The sequence below is a fragment of the Anomaloglossus baeobatrachus genome, chromosome 3 (assembly GCF_048569485.1).
Source record: "Anomaloglossus baeobatrachus isolate aAnoBae1 chromosome 3, aAnoBae1.hap1, whole genome shotgun sequence".
Lineage (NCBI taxonomy): Eukaryota > Metazoa > Chordata > Amphibia > Anura > Aromobatidae > Anomaloglossus > Anomaloglossus baeobatrachus.
In genome coordinates, this window is record NC_134355.1 from 366,506,699 (window position 1) to 366,528,500 (window position 21,802).

At 49.0% G+C, this 21,802-nt stretch overlaps 1 protein-coding gene across 3 annotated transcripts in view; it reads right to left on the bottom strand.

The window, feature by feature from the left end:
• CFAP206 (cilia and flagella associated protein 206) overlaps positions 1-21,802 on the bottom strand; it is a 109,523-nt gene that overhangs the window by 26,890 nt on the left and 60,831 nt on the right. For all 3 annotated transcript variants that reach the window (XM_075340148.1, XM_075340147.1, XM_075340149.1), the window contains one exon: positions 5,946-6,065. In XM_075340148.1, coding sequence (XP_075196263.1) covers positions 5,946-6,065 — 120 coding nt within the window. The remainder of the gene's footprint in view (positions 1-5,945; positions 6,066-21,802) is intronic.

Genomic DNA, 21,802 nt, shown 5'->3' on the forward strand with positions numbered 1-21,802 from the left:
AAATAAATACTGCTACATCCATAACATCTATTACTATAAAATTATCATGTTTTACCTAGTACAATGAACAAGATAATAAGTATTTATTTGTTAACATTGCCTCCTAAATAATGGAATAAAATATGATCAAAAAGACTTTTAAACCCCAAAATAATACCAACAAAAATAACAGCAACCATAGATCGCTTTAACTTCTTGAAATCTACACATAAGTGAACAGGACTGAACATACAGTAAATCACAAAAATGAGTGCACCCTGTGACGACACTCTAAAGATATGACACTTTGATTCAACATAAAGTAGTCAGTATACAGTTTGTATACAGTGGTACACAAAAGTTTGGGCAGCCCTGGTAAAAAAATACTGTTATTGTGAACAGTTAAGCAAGCTGAAGATGAAATAATCTCTAGAAGGCATAACGTTAAAGATTACATATTTCCTTTATATTTCAGGTGAAAAAAAATTCTCTTTTACTTTTTAGAATTAACAAAAAAGGAAAATAGACCGATACAAAAGTTTGATCACCCTGCATGGTTGGTACATAGTAGCTCACCCTTTTGTAAGTATCATAGCTTGTAAACGCTTTCTCTAGCCAGCTGTCAAGCTGCCACCAGGGGGAGCCGGAGCTCTGCAGCAGAAGACACTACACGGAGCAACAAGAACCAGGAAGTAGATACACAATGTGTGCTCGTACACTACCTCACAGCACAGCTGGGGAGCAGAGCTGCGGGGCGTGCAAGGAATGGTCAGGCAGGCCGGGTCAAGCACAGTACAGGCAGAAGGAGGACTGGAGGAATGAACACAAGTGGAGTCGAGGTCAGTACCAGAGGAAGCAACCGATTGGGGAGGTAGGAGAGGGGACAGAGGAATGGGGGGGACGACTAGGGGACAAAACACAGACAGGGCACAGATGGATCAGGATAACACTTACAGGACCACCAATCACAGGCAAAGCAGCGCTAAGCTTATAGCCGGCACTGGTTCACCGAAGATGTCAGTTTTTAAAGCATCCAAGCTCCGGAAGTGAGGCCCGGGAGAAGGCTCTGCCCCCCTAGCCATGTGGACGGGGAGGCGGAACCGTGACACCAGCCAAGAGTATTTCACTTCTTGTTTGAGGGATTTTCATCCGTTCTTCCTTGTAAGGTCTTCCAGTTCTGAGAGATTCCTGTCTCATCTTGCATGTACTGCTTTTTTGAGGTCTAGCTACAGATTTTCAATGATGTTCCGATCAGGGGACTGTGAGGGCCATTGTAAAACTTTCAGCTTGCACCTTTTGAGGTAGTCTCTTGTGGATTTTCATGTGTTTAGGATCATTATCTATTTGTAGAAGCCATCCTCTTTTCAACTTCACCTTTTTAACAGATGGTGCTATGTTTACAAGAATTTGTTGAAATTTCATTGAAGCCATTCTTCCCTCTACTTGTGAAATGTTCCACGTGGCATTGGCTGCAACACAACCACAAAGCATGATTGATCTATCCCCATGCTTATTAGTTGGCAATATGTTCTTTTTCTGAAATTATGTGTCCTTTTTTCTTCACATATACCTTTGATCATTGTGGCCAAACAGTTCTATTTTAACCTCACCGATCCACAGGAATTGTTTCTAAAAAAATGCATCAGGTTTGTTTAGGTGTTCTTTTGAATACTTCTGATGCTAAATTTTATGCTGAGGACGCAGGAGAGATTTACTTCTGATGACTCTTCCACGAAGGCCATATTTGTGCAGGTGTCTCTGAACAGTAAAACAATTTGCTATAGTTAGCATTGGAGTACCGCAAGGATCTAAGCTAGGACTGATTCTTTTTAGTCTCTTTATTAATGACCTTGTGAATGGGATTAAGAGTAAAGTGAAAGTCTTTGCTGACGACACCAAACTACGTAGGATATTAAAAACTGACCTTGATAGTACAATCTTGCAAAACAATCAGGATAAGATGTCTACATGAGCAAACGTTTGACAAATGAGATTTAATGTTGAGAAATATAGAGTAATGCACCTAGGTCGGAGTAATCCTATCGCTGCATATACATAGAATGGAAGTAAATTTGAGACTACAGAACAGGAGAAGGACTTGGGTATTCTGGTTACAAGTAAGCTGAGCAGCAGCACTAAATGTCAAGCAGCAGCTGTAAAGGCAAACAAGATTTTAGGGTGTATAAAAAGAGAGATTAGATCCTGTGATCCTAATGTATTGTTACCCCTCTATAAATCACTTGTAAGGCCACATCTGGAATATGGGATCCAGTTTTGGGCTCCACATTTTAAAAAGGATATTCAGAAGTTAGAGTCAGTTCAAAGGCGGGCAACTAGACTACTACAAGGAATGGAAAGCCTCCCATATGATAAGAGGTTGGAAAAGATGGTCTTGTTTAGTTTACAAAAATTATGTCTGAGAGGAGATTTAACTTATATGTATAAATAAATCTGTGAATAATACAAAGGACTGGCACATGACTTTTTCCTTATGAAGACAATACTAAGAACCAGGGTGCATCCACTGTGGGTGGAAGAAAGGCGATTCCGGCAGCTAAATAGGAAAGGGTTCCTTAGGCGGGCTTTGCACGTTGCGACATCGCAAGCCGATGCTGCGATGTCGCACGCGATAGTCCCCGCCCCCGTCGCAGGTACGATATCTTGTGATAGCTGGCGTAGCGAAAATTATCGCTACGCCAGCTTCACATGCACTCACCTGCCCTGCGACCGTCGCTCTGTCCGGCGACCCGCCTCCTTCCTAAGGGGGCGGGTCGTGCGGCGTCATAGCGACGTCACACGGCAGGCGGCCAATAGCGGCGGAGGGGCGGAGATGAGCAGGATGTAAACATCCCGCCCACCTCCTTCCTTCCGTATAGCCGCTGGCGGCAGGTAAGGTGATGTTCCTCGCTCCTGCGGCTTGATACACAGCGATGTGTGCTGCCGCAGGAACGAGGAACAGCATCGTGCCTGTCACGGCAGCGTAATTATGAAAAAGTCGGAGCCTGCACCGATGATACGATAACGACGCTTTTGCGCTCATTAATCGTATCATCTAGGATTTACACACAACGATGTCGAAAGTGACGCCGGATGTGCGTAACTTTCGATTTGACCCCACCGACATCGCACGTGCGATGTTGCAACGTGCAAAGCCGCCCTTACAGTTATAGAGCAGTCAGACTGGAATGCCCTACCAGAAGAGGTAGTAATGGCAGACAGTATGACAACTTTTAAAAAAGGGCTGGATGATTTCCTCACTACACGTAACATTTTGATACAGGTAAAGTATATCTTTGTACCGTGTTAGCCAGTAGAGATAAAATATTGTTTAAAAGAACTGAAGTCCTCAATGGGGACTGAGGACTTCAGTTCTTTTAAACAATTTTTTACACATGACATTGTCAGTTATAAATTATTTAGTGACAATATGTATAATTGGTGGGGGAAGGGTGTACATGATGGATCTAGGTCTTATTTCAACCTATGTAACTGTACCACAACTCCACAGTTTGCTAAATCTTTCTGAAGGTATTTTGCAGTCAAGCGGGGATTCTGATTTGCCTTTCTATTAGAGATAAGCAAACTTGAAATTCCGGTGTTCATACCAAAGACAAACTTTATAAAAAAAACAACAGAGTTCAGGTTTAGAGAGTTTGGGTGCTTTCCATACACAAACCACTCGCGCGAGCATCATTGTGCTCGGGTACGTTCGGTGCTGAGCCCAGTGAGAGCCACTTGCAGTGTTTGAACGGTTTACGCTGGGGGTAACAACAGCGTGAACGGATGTAGTGTGCACCAAAAAAAGGAAAAACCTCACTCACCCTCCCCCGCAAATGTTCGTTTATGGATGGCTGCATGTGGGTGGAGACCTGAACTGCCCAATTAGTAACTTTCATTGGGGTTCAGGTCAAGTCCAGGTCCCAAACCGAACTTGATCTAAAGTTCGGCTGAACCCGCCGAACCAAACTTCCACAGTTTCGCTCTTCTCTTCTCTCTAGCAATCCTACAAGTAGAGATGAGAGAACCTGAGGTTCGATTGTCGAACTGAACACCAACTTAAAAACATCAAGGCTCTGGTTCAGGGTTCAGATGTTTTACGTGTTAAGTTCACTCGCGCGAGCAACGGTGTGTTCAGATATGCTTGGTGTTCGCCCTGTGCGAGCCGCTTGCAGTGTTTGAACAGCTCGCACTGAGGGTAACATCAGCACGATTACATGTAGAGTGCAACCCAAAAAATGGTTTGAAAAAGTCCGCCCTCCCTCTCCCGGAAGTGACCTGCTTATGGCTGGCTGTTTGTGGGCGGAGACTCAAGCTGCCAATCAGTTGGCCAAATTGAGACCAAAGTGTCAATATTTTATGTTGCCACCATTATTTTCAGAGACTGCCTTAACTCTCTTGGGTACCGAGTTCATTAGAGCTTTAAGCCTGCTTTACACGAGACGACCGATTGTGCGATAGCACGATCGATCGTACCCGCCCTCGTCGCTTTTGTGTCACGGGCAATTAGTTGCCCGTGGCGCACAAACTCGTTTAACCCCCATCACACGTACTTACCTTACAGACGACCTCGCTGTGGGCGATGAAAGTCCACTTCCTGGAGTGGGAGGGACGTTCGGCGTCACAGCGTCGTCACACGGCAGCCGGCCAATAGAAGCGGAGGGGCGGAGATGAGCGGGATGTAAACATCTAGCCCACCTCCTTCCTTCCATTAAGCCGTCGGGTGCCGCAGGAGGCAGGTAAAGCTGCTGTTCATCGTTCCCGTGGTGTCACACAGAGCAACGTTTGATGCCACGAAAACGATGAACAACCGCCGCCATTTTAATTAAACAATTTTATGAAACCTAGCGACGAGTTCACGACTCACGATTTGTGAGCGATACTGCGTCGCTTGGACGTGTTACACGAGACGACGTCGTGTATGATGCCGAATGTGCGTCACGAAAAACGTGACCCCGACGATGCATCGCACGATCAGTCGTCTCGTGTAAAACCCGCTTTACAGGTTTCCCCTGAAATCTTCTTCCACTCCTCCATGACGACATCACGGAGCTGGTGGATGTTAGCGACCTCATGCTCCTCCACCTTCCATTTGAGGATGCCCCACAGATACTCAATAAGGTTTAGGCTATGCTTGGCCAATCAAGAACCTTTACCCTTTGTTTCTATAGTATGTCATCTTGGAGGTGTGTTTGGGATCATACTCTGCTTCAGTATGCCACAGTACATGTTGGCATTCATGGTTCCGTCAATGAACTGTAGCTCCCCAGAGCCGCCAGTACTCATACAGCCCCAAACAATGACACTCCTACCAACTAGCTTGACTGTAACCAAGACATACTGACAGCGCAACAATTTTTTTTTCAGATTCTCAAAGAATTCTTTGCCATGGGGTGCCATGTTTGACTTCCAGTGACCAGTATGGGAGAGTGCATAAGTAATAACATCAAATTTAACACACCTCACACCTGGTACCTTATAACACTAATAAGTTACATGACACTGGGGAGGGAAAATGGCTAATTGGGCACAATTTGGCCATTTTCACTTAGGGGGTGTACTCACTTTTGCTACCAGCAGTTTAGACATTAATGGCCGTTTGTTGCACACCATATTTACACTGTTATACAAGCTGTACACTGATTACTTTACATTGAATCAAAGTATCATATCTTCAGTGTTGTCCAATGTAAAGATATGATAAAATATTGATAAAATGTTTACAAACATGTGAGGGGTGTACTCACGTTTGTCATATACTGTATATATCTCTGCTCTCTACCAAATGTCACAATTGTCGTATATTTTGCTCCAGGAAATATAAAATGTAGCAAATGTGGAAACAGCTCAATGCTGAACTGAGATACCATTAAAAAAGTATACATCAATGTAAGAGGATTATTTTACTTTTTACCTTAATAAAACAATGCAGATGGAAAAACTAGAAACTGCATGTTCTGTGTACTTACATAGACCTGTGCAGTGGGGATTGCAGTCTTTGACTGAACTGTGGCTTTTAATTGTTCCATTTGTGCTCCATACTGCTTGTCCATCACATCCAGTTGTTGTGCACAAGTAATGACATCTGACTATAAAACAGTAGATAAGATATATTACCACACTATACCATACTACTATAGGCCTAAAACACACTTCCGCATAAAAAACGTACATGTCTCACGTTCCGTTTTTCGGGTCCGTGTTCTGTTTTTTATGGGAGTTTCTCCGGTACGTGTGACATCCATGTGATGGCGTATGCTTGCCGTGTGTGCGCTTGGAATGTCCGTGTATGCGTACGTGTAATGTCCGTGTGGTGTCCGTATGTGTTGATCTGTGTGTGTTGTAAAATGTCATTGCTACATAGCCGCTGACAGCCGACACAGACAGACACAAGCAATGAGAATGAACTCAGGTGAACCTCACCCGACTTCATTGTCATACCAAGGCTCTGTCTGTGTGTGGCGTCCTGATTGGCAGTAACCCGTGATGGAATCACCGGTGTCCGCTAATCCCCTGAGTAGCGCTGCCGTCACTCAGGTTACCCGCGGCTAGCTGGAGTCACCCACCCGACACCACAACTCACCTGTGACTTCTTCGCTGATCGCGCAGCTCACTTCAGTCACTTTGGCGACTCGATGTCACAGGTGGAGGATCCAGTGGTGGCCGCGAGTAACCTGACTGACGTCATCGGTGATCGCGCGGCTCACTTCAGTTGCTGCTTGGAGGTGATAGAGAGCAGTCATTGTGTGTGGCCGCTCCTGTCACTTTCATTTAGCAGAGCTGAGAGCATCGTGGGACATCCATGGATTACGGCGGACCTGGATGGGTTTTTTGGTTTTATTAAATTGGTGAACGAGGGTGTTTGTTTGTTTTAATTATTCTAAATAAAGGATTTTTTGAATGTGTGTGTTTATTTAATTTTAATAACAGGTTGAACATGGAAGTTATCTTGGGGAGACGGCTGCCATGTTTAACCTAGGACTTAGTGGCAGCTATGGGCTGCTGCCATTAACTCCTTATTACCCCGATTGCCACCACACCAGGGCAATTCGGGAAGAGTCGGGTAGAGTCCCGGAAATGTCGCATCTAATTGATGCGGCTATTCCGGGCGGCTGCTGGCTGATATTGTTAGGGTGGTGGGCTCCCCATAACGTGGGGATCACCATCCTGAGAATACCAGCCTTCAGTCGTGTGACTTTACCATGGCTGGTATCAAAATTGGGGGGGACCGCACGCCGTTTTTTTTAATTGTTTATTTATTTTACGGCACAATATAGACACGCAAACCAGCTGCTATGATTGGTTGCAGTGAGACAGCTGTCACTCAGCGTGGGGGCGTGTCTGACTGCAACCAATCATAGGAGCCGGTGGGCGGGGGAAGCAGGGAATAGTAGATTGAATAATGAGCGGCCGGCATTTTCAAAATAGTTAAAGGCGCCGTATCTTTTGCACAGCTGTTCTTCGCCGCGCTGGTGATCAGGGATCAGTAAGTATGAGACAGGGGGAGATACAGACCGACAGACAAAGGGATATTGACTGACAACCACAGAAAAAAAGGGAGATTGACTGACAACCACATAAAAAATAAATTTACCGACATCGCTCACTAAAAAACGCACACGGACAGTACATGTAGCACACGGACATGCTACGTGTGCCGTCCGTTCAGGCACGGACCCATTGACTTTAGCGGGTCCGTGCCTGCGTGATGGCGGCGAAAAACGGACATGTCGAGCGTGTTGGAAAACGCACACACGTACAAACAACACTGATACACGTTCCGTGTGTTTTTACGTGTGTGTGCCTGCTACCATAGGGTAGCATTGGTCTACGTGTCTCTGTGCCGCCGGTACGTGCAAAAACGTACCAAACACGTACCGGCGGTACGGATGTGTGTCGGAGGCCATACAGTGTGTCCACCCATATCCTGTCCACCACCATTAACTTGAGAACGGCGGCAGCTATAGACATAGAAGGTATAGGTATAGTAAAGTAGCCATGCGCTATGCAATGAAACCACCTATTGCGCCACCTGGTGGAAAACAACGGGGTTAGCATTTTTATCTCGAAAACGGAACGAGATAGAGAAAAAAAGTGAATTAAAAAATTGTAGGGAATCATCAATTCAATACGAATCAACACCTTGCATACAGAAATGCTATGATATGAAACCCATGACACCTCCAAAACATTGAATGCTGGTCACGTATATGGCGCTCATTTAACTTTGATGCTCAAAGTGGCCACCGTCAGCTGCAAGGCACATCTGGACTCTAAACAGCATACTGTATCTTGCTGCACGTTGTGCAATATGGTAGCTGTAACATTTGCACAAGCATCTGTGATACGTCGTCGTAGGTCCTGCAATGTTGGTGGAGGGGTCACATACACCTGCTGTTTGATGTGACCTCACCGAAAGAAGTCCAATGGAGTCAGGTGAGGTGAGCATGGAGGCCATTTGCAAGGAAGCCGCCTTGGTGGAAGGTGCTGCTATGGATTCTCTTGAAGTTGTATCCTCTCCATTTAGGTTGTTTATCCCTTGTTTGTCTCCCCTACCCTCTTATCTTATTAGTGCACTGGTGGGTCTAGTGTACTCCACCTGCTACTGACTAGTCAGGGCATCGATAGGGTTTCTCAGGAACCCAGGGTGCTGCTAGAAGAGTAAGGACAGCTACAGGTGAGGTTAGGAGGTGTCCACCTACCCACTCACTTATCCCAGCGCCCACCATTGTTATTGTGTCCCCGGGGTTCCCCCTTTGTCTGTTGTGTTTTTAGGTCTCTTTTTGATTGTGCACCAGACCTCGGTTGGTCTGAACGCGCTCTCCACGCCTGTTGTGTGACAATAGGTTGTGCCTCCTAAACTTAAACAAAATATGTCTTTATCTAATATATAAAGCTGAGTGTGTGTGTGTGTGTGTATGTCTGCTAAAGGAATCCACACCGTCGCATTTACAATCACGAACTTTTGCACAGACACCCCATATGACTCTGGGAACGTCATAGACTATGTTTGGACGACAAAATTTAATCTCGGGCTTTACAGATATTCTCCCAAAAACCTGTCTCCATTAAAGTCAATGGAGCTGCGAGCTATAGGTTATTAATAGCAGCTGTGAGTGGTTGCTATAGGAACAAAATAAATAGTTAGTATAAGACGGTTTTGTGTGAGGTAATAAGATATCAGTGGGGAGACGGATAGAGAGACAGAAAGAGACAGAGAGAGAGACAGACAGTCAAAGAGACAGACAGAGGCAGACAGACACAGACAGACAGGGAAAGAAACAGACAGGGAAAGAGACAGGTAAAGAGACAGAGACAAGGAAAGAGACAGGGAAAGAGACAGAGACAAGGAAAGAGACAAGGAAAGAGACAGGGAAAGAGACAGGGAAAGAGAGAGACAGGAAAGAGACAGAGACAAGTAAAGAGACAGAGACAGACGTGAACGAGACAGAAGGGGAAAGAGACAGAGGGGGAAAGAGACAGAGGGGGAAAGAGACAGACCTGGAACGAGACAGACCTGGAATGAGACAGACCTGGAACGAGACAGACCTGGAAAGAGACAGACCTGGAACGAGACAGACCTGGAACGAGACAGTAAATCACAAAAGCTCCGGCACACCACAAAGAAAATGAGAAAAAATCCTGGATGGTGCTAAATATTATTTTATTGAGTAGAGTGAATATAGTCCGTTCAACGTTTCAGTCCTGATTGGACCTTTTTCAAGGACTATCAGACTAGTAACATGAGAGAAGATAAACACAGTGTTACAAAAAAGAAAAGAAATCACAATCAAAATAAATCATGACAAAACAATCTCATAACATGATGATCATTTGGAAAAATTAGATCTCCACATGTAAAGAAGGGAATTTTGTTTACTTACCGTAAATTCCTTTTCTTCTAGCTCCTATTGGGAGACCCAGACAATTGGGTGTATAGCTTATGCCTCCGGAGGTCACACAAAGCATTACACTTAAAAGTGTAAACCCCTCCCCTCTGCCTATACACCCCCCCGTGCATCACGGGCTCCTCAGTTTTGGTGCAAAAGCAGAAAGGAGGAAACTTATAAATTGGTCTAAGGTAAATTCAATCCGAAGGATGTTCGGAGAACTTAAACCATGAACCAAAGAACAATTCAACATGAACAACATGTGTACACAAAAGAACAACAGCCCGAAGGGAACAGGGGCGGGTGCTGGGTCTCCCAATAGGAGCTAGAAGAAAAGGAATTTACGGTAAGTAAACAAAATTCCCTTCTTCTTTGTCGCTCCATTGGGAGACCCAGACAATTGGGACGTCCAAAAGCAGTCCCTGGGTGGGTAAAAGAATACCCCGGTAATAGAGCCGAAAGACGGCCCCTTCCTACAGGTGGGCAACCGCCGCCTGGAGGACTCGCCTACCTAAGCTGGCATCTGCCGAAGCGTAGGTATGCACCTGATAGTGCTTCGTGAAAGTGTGCAGACTCGACCAGGTAGCCGCCTGACACACCTGCTGAGCCGTAGCCTGGTGCCGCAATGCCCAGGACGCACCCACGGCTCTGGTAGAATGGGCTTTCAGTCCTGAAGGAACCGGAAGGCCAGAAGAACGGTAGGCTTCAAGAATTCGTTCCTTGATCCACCGAGCCAAGGTTGACTTGGAAGCCTGCGACCCTTTACGCTGGCCAGCGACAAGGACAAAGAGCGCATCCGAGCGGCGCAGGGGCGCCGTACGAGAAATGTAGAGCTGGAGTGCTCTCACAAGATCTAACAAGTGCAAATCCTTTTCACATTGGTGAACTGGATGAGGACAAAAAGAAGGTAAGGAGATATCCTTATTGAGATGAAAAGGGGATACCACCTTAGGGAGAAATTCCGGAACCGGACGCAGAACCACCTTGTCCTGGTGAAACACCAGGAAGGGGGCTTTGCATGACAGTGCAGCTAGCTCAGACACTCTGCGAAGTGATGTGACTGCCACTAGGAAGACCACCTTCTGCGAGAGGCGAGAAAGAGAAATATCTCTCATTGGCTCGAAAGGTGGTTTCTGAAGAACCATTAGCACCCTGTTCAGATCCCAGGGTTCTAGCGGGCGCTTGTAAGGGGGGACTATGTGGCAAACCCCCTGCAGGAACGTGCGTACTTGCGGAAGCCTTGCTAGACGCTTTTGAAAAAATACAGAGAGCGCCGAGACTTGTCCTTTAAGAGAGCCGAGAGACAGCCCCTTTTCCATTCCGGATTGAAGGAAAGACAGAAAAGTGGGCAAGGCAAATGGCCAGGGAATAAAACCCTGATCAGAGCACCATGATAAGAAGATCCTCCACGTCCTGTGGTAGATCTTGGCTGACGTTGGTTTCCTGGCCTGTCTCATAGTGGCAATGACCTCTTGAGATAACCCTGAAGACGCTAGGATCCAGGACTCAATGGCCACACAGTCAGGTTGAGGAATTCAGATGGAAAAATGGCCCTTGAGACAGCAAGTCTGGTCGGTCTGGTAGTGCCCACGGTTTACCCACCGTGAGATGCCACAGATCCGGGTACCACGACCTCCTCGGCCAGTCTGGGGCGACGAGGATGGCACGGCGGCAGTCGGACCTGATCTTGCGTAACACTCTGGGCAGCAGTGCCAGAGGAGGAAAGACATAAGGCAGTCGAAACTGCGACCAATCCTGAACTAAGGCGTCTGCCGCCAGAGCTCTGTGATCTTGAGACCGTGCCATGAATGCCGGGACCTTGTTGTTGTGCCGGGACGCCATTAGGTCGACGTCCGGCTTCCCCCAGCGGCAACAGATCTCTTGAAACACGTCCGGGTGAAGAGACCATTCCCCTGCGTCCATGCCCTGGCGACTGAGAAAGTCCGCTTCCCAGTTTTCCATGCCCGGGATGTGTACTGCGGAGATGGTGGAGGCTGTGGCTTCCACCCACAGCAGAATCCGCCGAACTTCCTGGAAGGCTTGCCGACTGCGCGTGCCGCCTTGGTGGTTGATGTATGCCACCGCCGTGGCGTTGTCCGACTGAATTCGGATCTGCCTGCCTTCCAGCCACGGCTGGAACGCCTTCAGGGCTAGATACACTGCCCTTATCTCCAGAACATTGATCTGAAGGGAGGACTCTGGCTGAGTCCAGGTACCCTGAGCCCTGTGGTGGAGGAAGACCGCTCCCCACCCTGACAGACTCGCGTCCGTCGTGACCACAGCCCAGGATGGGGGCAGGAAGGATTTCCCCTTCGACAAAGAAGTGGGAAGAAGCCACCACTGAAGGGAGGCCTTGGCTGCCCGAGAAAGGGAGACGTTCCTGTCGAGGGACGTCGATTTCCTGTCCCATTTGCGGAGAATGTCCCATTGAAGAGGACGCAGATGAAACTGTGCAAATGGAACTGCCTCCATTGCTGCCACCATCTTCCCTAGGAAGTGCATGAGGCGTCTCAAGGGGTGCGACTGGGCTCGGAGGAGAGATTGCACCCCTGTCTGTAGTGATCGCTGTTTGTCCAGCGGAAGTTTCACTATCGCTGGGAGAGTATGAAACTCCATCCCGAGATATGTCAGCGATTGTGTCGGTGTCAGTTTTGACTTTGGGAAATTGATGATCCACCCGAACCTCTGGAGTGTCTCCAGAGCAATGTTCAGGCTGTGTTGGCATGCCACCCGAGAGGGGGCCTTGACAAGAAGATCGTCCAAGTAAGGGATCACTGAGTGTCCCTGAGAGTGTAGGACTGCAACCACTGTTGCCATGACCTTGGTGAAGACCCGTGGGGCTGTTGCCAGGCCGAAAGGCAGTGCCACGAACTGAAGGTGTTCGTCCCCGATGGCGAAACGCAGGAAGCGCTGATGCTCTGGTGCAATCGGCACGTGGAGATAAGCATCCCTGATGTCGATTGAGGCTAGGAAGTCTCCTTGGGACATCGAGGCGATGACGGAGCGGAGAGATTCCATCCGGAATCATCTGGTTTTCACGTGTTTGTTGAGCAGTTTGAGGTCCAGGACGGGACGGAAAGATCCGTCCTTTTTTGGTACGACAAACAAGTTGGAGTAAAAACCGTGACCCCATTGCTGAAGGGGAACGGGGATAACTACTCCTTCTGCCTTCAGAGTGTTCACCGCCTGAAGGAGAGCATCGGCTCGCTCGGGGGGCGGAGATGTTCTGAAGAAACGAATCGGAGGACGAGAATTGAACTCTATCCTGTAACCGTGAGACAGAATGTCTCTCACCCATCGGTCTTGGACATGTGGACACCAGGCGTCGCAAAAGCGGGAGAGCCTGCCACCGACCGAGGATGCGGTTTGGGGAGTCCGCAAGTCATGAGGAGGCCGCTTTGGGAGCGGTTCCTCCGGCGGTCTTTTTAGGACGTGCCTTAGACCGCCATGAATCAGAGTTCCTCTGACCCTTTTGAGGCCTGTTGGACGAGGAGAATTGAGACCTGCCTGAGGGCCGAAAGGACCGAAACCTCGATTGTACCTTCCGTTGTTGAGGTCTGTTAGGTTTGGACTGGGGTAAGGACGAGTCCTTACCCTTGGATTGTTTAATGATTTCATCCAATTGCTCGCCAAACAGGCGGTCGCCAGAAAACGGCAAACCGGTTAAAAACTTCTTGGAAGCAGAGTCTGCCTTCCATTCACGTAGCCACATGGCCCTGCGGACTGCCACTGAATTGGCGGATGCTACCGCTGTACGGCTCGCAGAGTCTAGTACCGCATTCATGGCGTAGGACGCAAACGCCGACACCTGAGAGGTTAATGACACAACCTGCGGAGTAGCGGCTCGTGTGAGTGCATTAATCTCAGACTGACAAGCTGAGATAGCTTGTAGTGCCCATACGGCAGCAAATGCCGGAGCAAAGGACGCGCCGATAGCCTCATAGATGGATTTCATCAGGAGCTCTATCTGCCTGTCAGTGGCATCCTTGAGTGATGCACCATCTGCCACTGCAACTATGGATCTGGCCGCCAGTCTAGAGACTGGAGGATCCACCTTGGGACACTGAGCCCAACCCTTGACTACGTCAGGGGGGAAGGGATAACGTGTGTCATGAAGGCGCTTAGTAAAGCGCTTATCCGGAAAAGCTCGGTGCTTCTGGACTGCGTCTTTGAAGTCGGAGTGATCAAGAAACGCACTCCGTGTACGTTTGGGAAACCTAAAATGACATTTCTCCTGCTGAGAAGCTGACTCCTCAATCGGAAGGGGTGGAGGAGAAAGATCTAACACCTGATTGATGGACGCTATAAGGTCGTTTACTATGGCGTCCCCTTCAGGCGTATCAAGGTTGAGCGCGGCGTCAGGATCAGAGTCCTGATCTGCCGCATCTGCTTCATCTTCCAGAGAGTCCTCATGCTGAGAACCTGAACAGTGAGATGAAGTCGAGGGAATCTCCCAGCGAGCCCGCTTCGTCGGTCTGGGACTGCGGTCCGTGTCGGAGTCCTCCCCGTGGGACCTATGAGTCGACCCAGGAGCACTTTGCTGCTCCGACCGAGGGGGGCATGGGGGCAATGAATCAACAGTGCCCGGGGCCTGTGTTACAGGTCTGGACTGCAAAGCTTCCAGTATCTTAGCAGACCATCTATCCATAGACTCAGAAAGTTTGTCAGCAAATACTGCAAACTCTGTCCCTGTCACCTGGACAGTGGGGGCCGGAGGTTCCACCTGGGCCGGGGGTCCCACCAGTGGCTGAGACTCCGGCTGAGTGAGTGTCACAGGGGCCGAGCATTGCACACAATGAGGGTAGGTGGAACCTGCAGGAAGCATTGCCGCACATGAGGTACAGGTTGCAAAGTAAGCCTGTGCTTTGGTACCCTTGCTTTTTGCGGACGACATGCTGTTTCTCCCCTTAGAATAATCAGTGAGGGTATATAGCCAAACGCTAACAGTGTGGCCGTACAGAGTAAATGTATACACTATAAGCATATAAATATACAATTCGGCACCCAGGGGGACCAGCACCTAGTAACAGGTGCGGCTTACCGACCGCTCTCAGCGGTTGTGTGACCACCAGATCCCTGCCTGGGCCTCCCAGAGCTGTGGAGCTCAGTTGTCTCCCCTATGAAGTTCTCCAGCGTCTGAAGTGCTGATAGCAATGGCTGCCGGCGTTCAGAGAGGAGGAGGGAGCCGTGAGCGTGCCTGTAAAAGTGCGGGAATCTGGTGCCCCACGGTGCTCAGTGAGGGGGGAGGAGGATACAAAGTATGCTCCTGCCCTCAGCGCTGACGTCCAGTGCAGCGTCCCGCCCTTACCCCTGACTGGCAGGCCCGGGGGCGGGAATATGCGGCACTAGGCCGCAAAAGCCGGGGACTAAAGTTATAAGCGCGGCCGGCAAACAAGCGCGGCCAGCGCGGTAGTCCCGGCGCACCAACACACCCAGCAGCTGCTGCAGTGTCTATTACCCAGGCGCTCTATGCGCCGTCCCCAAGGGGACACAAAGTACCTCAGAGTAGCAGGGCCTTGTCCCTGATGATACCCGGTCTTCTGTCCAGCAGATTCCCCCAGGGGCTGTGGAGGGAGCGCGGTCCCAGTGCCTGGTGACCGGTCAGGATCCCACTTCACCCAGAGCCCCTAAGGGATGGGGAAGGAAAACAGCATGTGGCTCCTGCCTATGTACCCACAATGGGTACCTCAACCTTAACAGCACCGCCGACCCGAGTGGGGTGAGAAGGGAGCATGCTGGGGGCCCTGTATGGGCCCACTTTTCTTCCATCCGATATAGTCAGCAGCTGCTGCTGACTAAAATGTGGAGCTTGCGTGGATGTGTGCCTCCTTCCAAAAAGCAATAAAAACTGAGGAGCCCGTGATGCACGGGGGGGTGTATAGGCAGAGGGGAGGGGTTTACACTTTTAAGTGTAATGCTTTGTGTGACCTCCGGAGGCATAAGCTATACACCCAATTGTCTGGGTCTCCCAATGGAGCGACAAAGAAATACAACATTTACATAAAAATCCAATATGTTGAAGTAGAGACATCTCCTTGATAATGTGAGAGGCATGCATAATCCATTGTATAATCAAAGTGATGAATCCACATAATGATATGTAAACGTACCTAAATGTCAGAAAAAATGATCAAGTCACACCAATAGGAACTGTACATAGATGTCTCAAACAGGAAAGACTATACAAATAGTCTAGATAGAAAATACAGAATAACTGTTAGAAAATTATACAGAAGATTTCATACCAATATAATGTGACTAGAAGGTGGCCCGATTCTAACGTATCGGGTATTCTAGAATTTGTGTAGTTAATGTATGATTTGTGTTATATATATATATATATATATATATATATATATATATATATATATACATATATATATATATATATATATATATATGTTGTTGTGTGTAGTTGCCAAGTGTTTGAAGTGTTTGTGTAGGGCGCTGTAAATGTTCTGGGTGTTGTCTAGGTGTGGGGGGGTGTTAGAGCGGTGTTGTTTGCGTGTTGCGTTGTGTATGTTGCGTTGCTTGTGGAGCGCTGTGTGTCTGCAGCGTTGTGTGTGTGTGGTGCTGTGTGTGTTGCGCAGTTTGTGTGGGTGTGTGTGTTTTGGGGGGAGGTATGGTTTGTGCAGTGTGTGTGTTGGAGGAGTAGTACTGGGGAGAGAGGAGTAAAATAGGAGGAATAGTCCTGGGGGGAGAGCAGGATAATAGGTGGAGTACTCCTGGGGAGAGAGGAGGATAATAGGAGGAGTAGTCCTGGGGGGAGAGGAGTATAATAGGAGCAGTAGTCCTGGGGAGAGAGGAGTAAAATAGGAGGAATAGTCCTGGGGGGAGAGCAGGATAATAGGGGAAGAGCAGCATAATAGGTGGAGTACTCCTGGGGAGAGAGGAGGATAATAGGAGGAGTAGTCCTGGGGGGAGAGGAGTATAATAGGAGAAGTAGTCCTGGGGGGAGAGGAGTATAAAAGGAGGAGTAGTCCTGGGGAGAGAGGAGGATAATTGGAGGAGTAGTCCTGGGGAAAGAGGAGGATAATAGGAGGAGTAGTCCTGGGGGGAGAGGAGTATAATAGGAGAAGTAGTCCTGGGGGGAGAGGAGTATAATAGGAGGAGTAGTCCTGGGGAGAGAGGAGGATAATAGGAGGAGTAGTCCTGGGGGGAGAGGAGTATAATAAAAGGAGTAGTCCTGGGGAGAGAGTAGGATAATAGGAGGAGTAATCCTGGGGGAGAGGAGGATAATAGGAGGAATAGTCATGGGGGGAGAGGAGTATAATAGGAGGAGTAGTCCTGGAGGTAAGGAGTAGAATAGGAGGAGTAGTCCTGGGGAGAGAGGAGGATAATAGGAGGAATAGTCCTGTGGGGAGAGGAGATAATAGGAGGAGTAGTCCTGGAGGTAAGGAGTAGAATAGGAGGAGTAGTCCTGGGGAGAGAGGAGGATAATAGGAGGAATAGTCCTGGGGGGAGAGGAGATAATAGGAGGAATAGTCCTGGGGAGAGGAGAATAATAGGAGTAGTCCTGGGGGGAGAGGAGAATAATAGGAGGAGTAGTCCTGGAGGGAGAGGAGGATAATAGGAGGAGTAGTCCTGGAGGGAGAGGAGGATAATAGGAGGAGTAGTCCTGGAGGGAGAGGAGGATAATAGGAGGAGTAGTCCTGGGGGGAGAAAAGTATAATAGGAGGAGTAATCCTAGGGGGAGAGGCGCATAATAGGAGGAGTAGTCCTGGGGGAGAGGAGTATAATAGGAGGAGTAGTCCTGGGGAGAGAGGAGGATAATAGGAGGAGTAGTCCTGGGGGGAGAGGAGTATAATAAAAGGAGTAGTCCTGGGGAGAGAGTAGGATAATAGGAGGAGTAATCCTGGGGGAGAGGAGGATAATAGGAGGAATAGTCATGGGGGGAGAGGAGTATAATAGGAGGAGTAGTCCTGGAGGTAAGGAGTAGAATAGGAGGAGTAGTCCTGGGGAGAGAGGAGGATAATAGGAGGAATAGTCCTGTGGGGAGAGGAGATAATAGGAGGAGTAGTCCTGGAGGTAAGGAGTAGAATAGGAGGAGTAGTCCTGGGGAGAGAGGAGGATAATAGGAGGAATAGTCCTGGGGGGAGAGGAGATAATAGGAGGAATAGTCCTGGGGAGAGGAGAATAATAGGAGTAGTCCTGGGGGGAGAGGAGAATAATAGGAGGAGTAGTCCTGGAGGGAGAGGAGGATAATAGGAGGAGTAGTCCTGGAGGGAGAGGAGGATAATAGGAGGAGTAGTCCTGGAGGGAGAGGAGGATAATAGGAGGAGTAGTCCTGGGGGGAGAAAAGTATAATAGGAGGAGTAATCCTAGGGGGAGAGGCGCATAATAGGAGGAGTAGTCCTGGGGAGATAGGGCTACATGCGCACGCTGCTTTTTTTCCTGCTTTTTTGCTGCTTTTTTGGCTGCAGTTTTGTCAGCAGAACTTTCTGACATCTGACTTCCCAGCAAAGTCTATGAGAAGTCAGATTTGTCATGCGCACATTGCAGTTTATTTGTCAGCGTTTTTTTTGTCAAAAATTTGTCACCCATTGAAATCAATGAGGGCATCAAAAACGCAGGAAAAATGCATGCTAATCAAAAGTGGTGCATTTTACCTGCCTTTTACCTGCATTTTTGCTAGCAAAAACGCAGGTGATTTGTCAGGAAGTGAGGTCAGGCAAGTGGTCCCGTCCCGTCCTCCACGTGTTCCCCGAAGTCCCGCTGTCCCCAGGGGAGATGATGTGGAGGACGGGACTATCAGCAACGGCAGCGAGAGGGGGATGGACATTGGCAGCTGAAAACATTGATTTTTCCCTCTCGCTGCTGCCGCCGCTGATAGTCCCGTCCTCCACGTGTTCCCCGAAGTACCACTGTCCCCAGCGTGCACGCACAGGGGAGATGATGTGGAGGACGGGACTATCAGCAGCGGCGGCAGCGAGAGGGAAAAATCAATGTTTTCAGCTGCCAACGTCCATCCCCCTCTCGCTGCCGCCGCCGCTGATAGTCCCGTCCTCCACGTGTTCCCTGAAGTACCGCTGTCCCCAGCGTGCACAGGGGAGATGATGGACCCCTCTCACTGCCACCGCCGCTGAAAGTCCCGTCCTCCACGCTCCTGCCGGCTCCACGCTCCTGCCGGCTCCACGCTCCTGCCGGCTCCACGCTCCTGCCGGCTCCACGCAGTAGCGCGATCAGCTGAGCGGTCACTGAGGTTACTCACGGCCACCGCTGGATTCAGCGGTGGCCGCGGGTAACCTCGGTGACAGCTCAGCTGATCGCGCGGCTGTCTTCAGTAGCTGCATGGAGGTGACCGGAGCGGCGGTGTCTGCTGCTTCTCCGGTCACCTGCATGCAGCAGAGCTGGATGCGACGCTGGACCATCCTGGATTACACCGGACATGGAGGGCTTTGTCGGGGTTAATAAATTGTTAATGAGGGAATGTGTTTGTGTTTTTTATTTCTAATAAAGGATTTTTCGGGTGTGTGTGTTTATTTACTGTAATTTACAGATTAATCATGGAGGGTGTCTCATAGACGCCTGACATGATTAATCTAGGACTTATTGGCAGCTATGGGCTGCCAATAACTCCTTATTACCCCGATTTGCCAACGCACCAGGGCAAATCGGGAAGAGCCGGGTACTGTCCCAGAACAGCCGCATCTAATGGATGCGGCCATTCTGGGCGGCTGCTGACTGATATTGTTAGGCTGGGGGGCTCCCCATAACGTGGAGCTCCCCATCCTGAGAATACCAGCCTGCAGCCGTATGGCTTTATCTGGCTGGCATTAAAATTGGGGGGGACCGCACGCCAGTTTTTTTTAATTATTTATTTATTTCTAATTATTTTTTTTTCAATTCAACAAGCTTTATGGCCTTGTTTGAACTGAAAAATACATGAAACAATTGTTGACAAAACTGCAGCCAAAAACGCACCAAAAAAGCAGCAAAAACGCACCAAAAAAGCTCCTACATTTTTTGTGACATTTCCAGGCTCTCTCTGACAAGGTGCAATTTTGGCTGCAGTTTTGGCTGCAGTTTGTGAACACGAAAAAGAAGCAGCGTGCGCATGTAGCCTTGGAGTCTAATAGGAGGAGTAGTCCTGGGGGGAGAGGAGTATAATAGGAGGAGTAGTCCTGGGGGAGAGGAGTATAATAGTAGGAGTAGTCCTGGGGGAGAGGAGTATAATAGGAGGAGTAGTCCTGGGGGGAGAGGAGGATAATAGGAGGAGTAGTCCTGGGGTAGAGGAGTCTAATAGGAGGAGTAGTCCTGGGGGAGAGGAGTATAATAGGAGGAGTAGTCCTGGGGGGAGGTGTCTATTAGGTGGAGTAGTCCTGGGGGGAGGTGTATAGGTGCCCAATGTGTGTCGGGGGCGTGGCCGAGCGGGCAGAGTGTGTGGGGGCGTGGCCGAGCGAGCAGTGTGTGTGGGGGGCGTGGCCGAGCGGGCAGAGTGTGTGGGGGGCGTGGCCGAGCGTGGCTGAGTGGGCAGAGTGGGTGTCTATTAGGTGGAATAGTCCTGGGGGGAGGTGTATAGGTGCCCAATATGTGTGGGGGGCGTGTCCGAGCGGGCAGAGTGTGTGTGGGGCGTGGCCGAGCGGGCAGAGTGGGTGGGGGGCGTGGCCGAGCGGGCAGAGTGGGTGGGGGGCGTGGCCGAGCGGGCCACTATGCAAAGCGGTTTCCATAGTTACCCGATGTGTATCATGGTTACCAGCGTACGCTGGCTCCGGGACACGTGTGTCGGGAGCCGGGGTAACCTAGTAAGCATGGTACACAGGTAACTATTCAAAGCGACAGTGCTGGTTGACTTTTTGTTTGTTGGTCTCCTGCTGTGCAGCACGCATCGGCGTGTTTGACAGCGGGAGACCAACGATCTGAATGGGCAGGGAGCCGGCATATGCTGGTAACAATGGTACACAATCGGGCAATTAAGCAAAGTGGTTTCCCGATATGTACCATGGTTACCAGCGTACGTAGGCAACCCCAGCAACGCGAGGGTATGTCTCGGCTGGGTTGCCGGTGTGGGCTCCCGGGGGTGCAGCACTCACCTGGGAGTCGGGGCTCTGTGTGGGTTAGATGAATGCGTGAATGGGGGGCGGGGCCAGGCCGAGCATCCAATGAGTGAGGGGGCGAGGCCTGGCCAATCCGTGCGGGGGGCGGGGCAAGGCCGAGCCAAGCGGCCAATCTGTGCGGGTGGGGCGGGGCCAGGCCGAGCCCAGCGGCTAATGTGACGGTTGTCACTGTAATGACGTCATTTTGGTGACAGACAGACAGACAGAATAAGGCAATTATATATATAGATATGGGGTTACGGGGTATATCCTAAAGAATTATATTAACCTTTGTCCGGCTGAATAGGTACAATTGTAACTATTCCGTTTTAAAATTGCAATACATTTTTTTTTCCAAAAGCCGTAGAGGGCTGAAATTTCGTGACACCTCTACAGTTTTGGTCCAGAATATATTGGCCAAATTTCAATAAAATATCCCCAGCCCCTTCCGAGATAAGGGGTCGCTGTTAATGTTGTAAAATTATGCAGCCTGACGAAGGTTAAATACCTGCATGCATGTGGCAAAATGCCCAGGACAAGGACAATACTGTTTAGCCATACAGCACAATATATCCATCAGGGTAATATGTATCTGAAGGATTAGAATGTAAATAGATCCTTATATCAGAAACACATGAAGATGAGGAGGGATAAAAGGGAAATAGTCGTGTGCACAAGTTAAAAACAAGTATACTTTAACTAATACCTGTATACATGTGGCAAAATGCTCAAGTCGAACCAGTGCTGCTTGGCCTTACAGTATAGATTATTCACCAGGGGAATACATATCTAATGAATTGAATGAAAATAAATCCTTATGTCAGTGGAGCATGAAGATGAATTATAAAGGGTTGAGGACCACTAAAAGCTTATGATAGGCATGTTAAACGACCGGACATG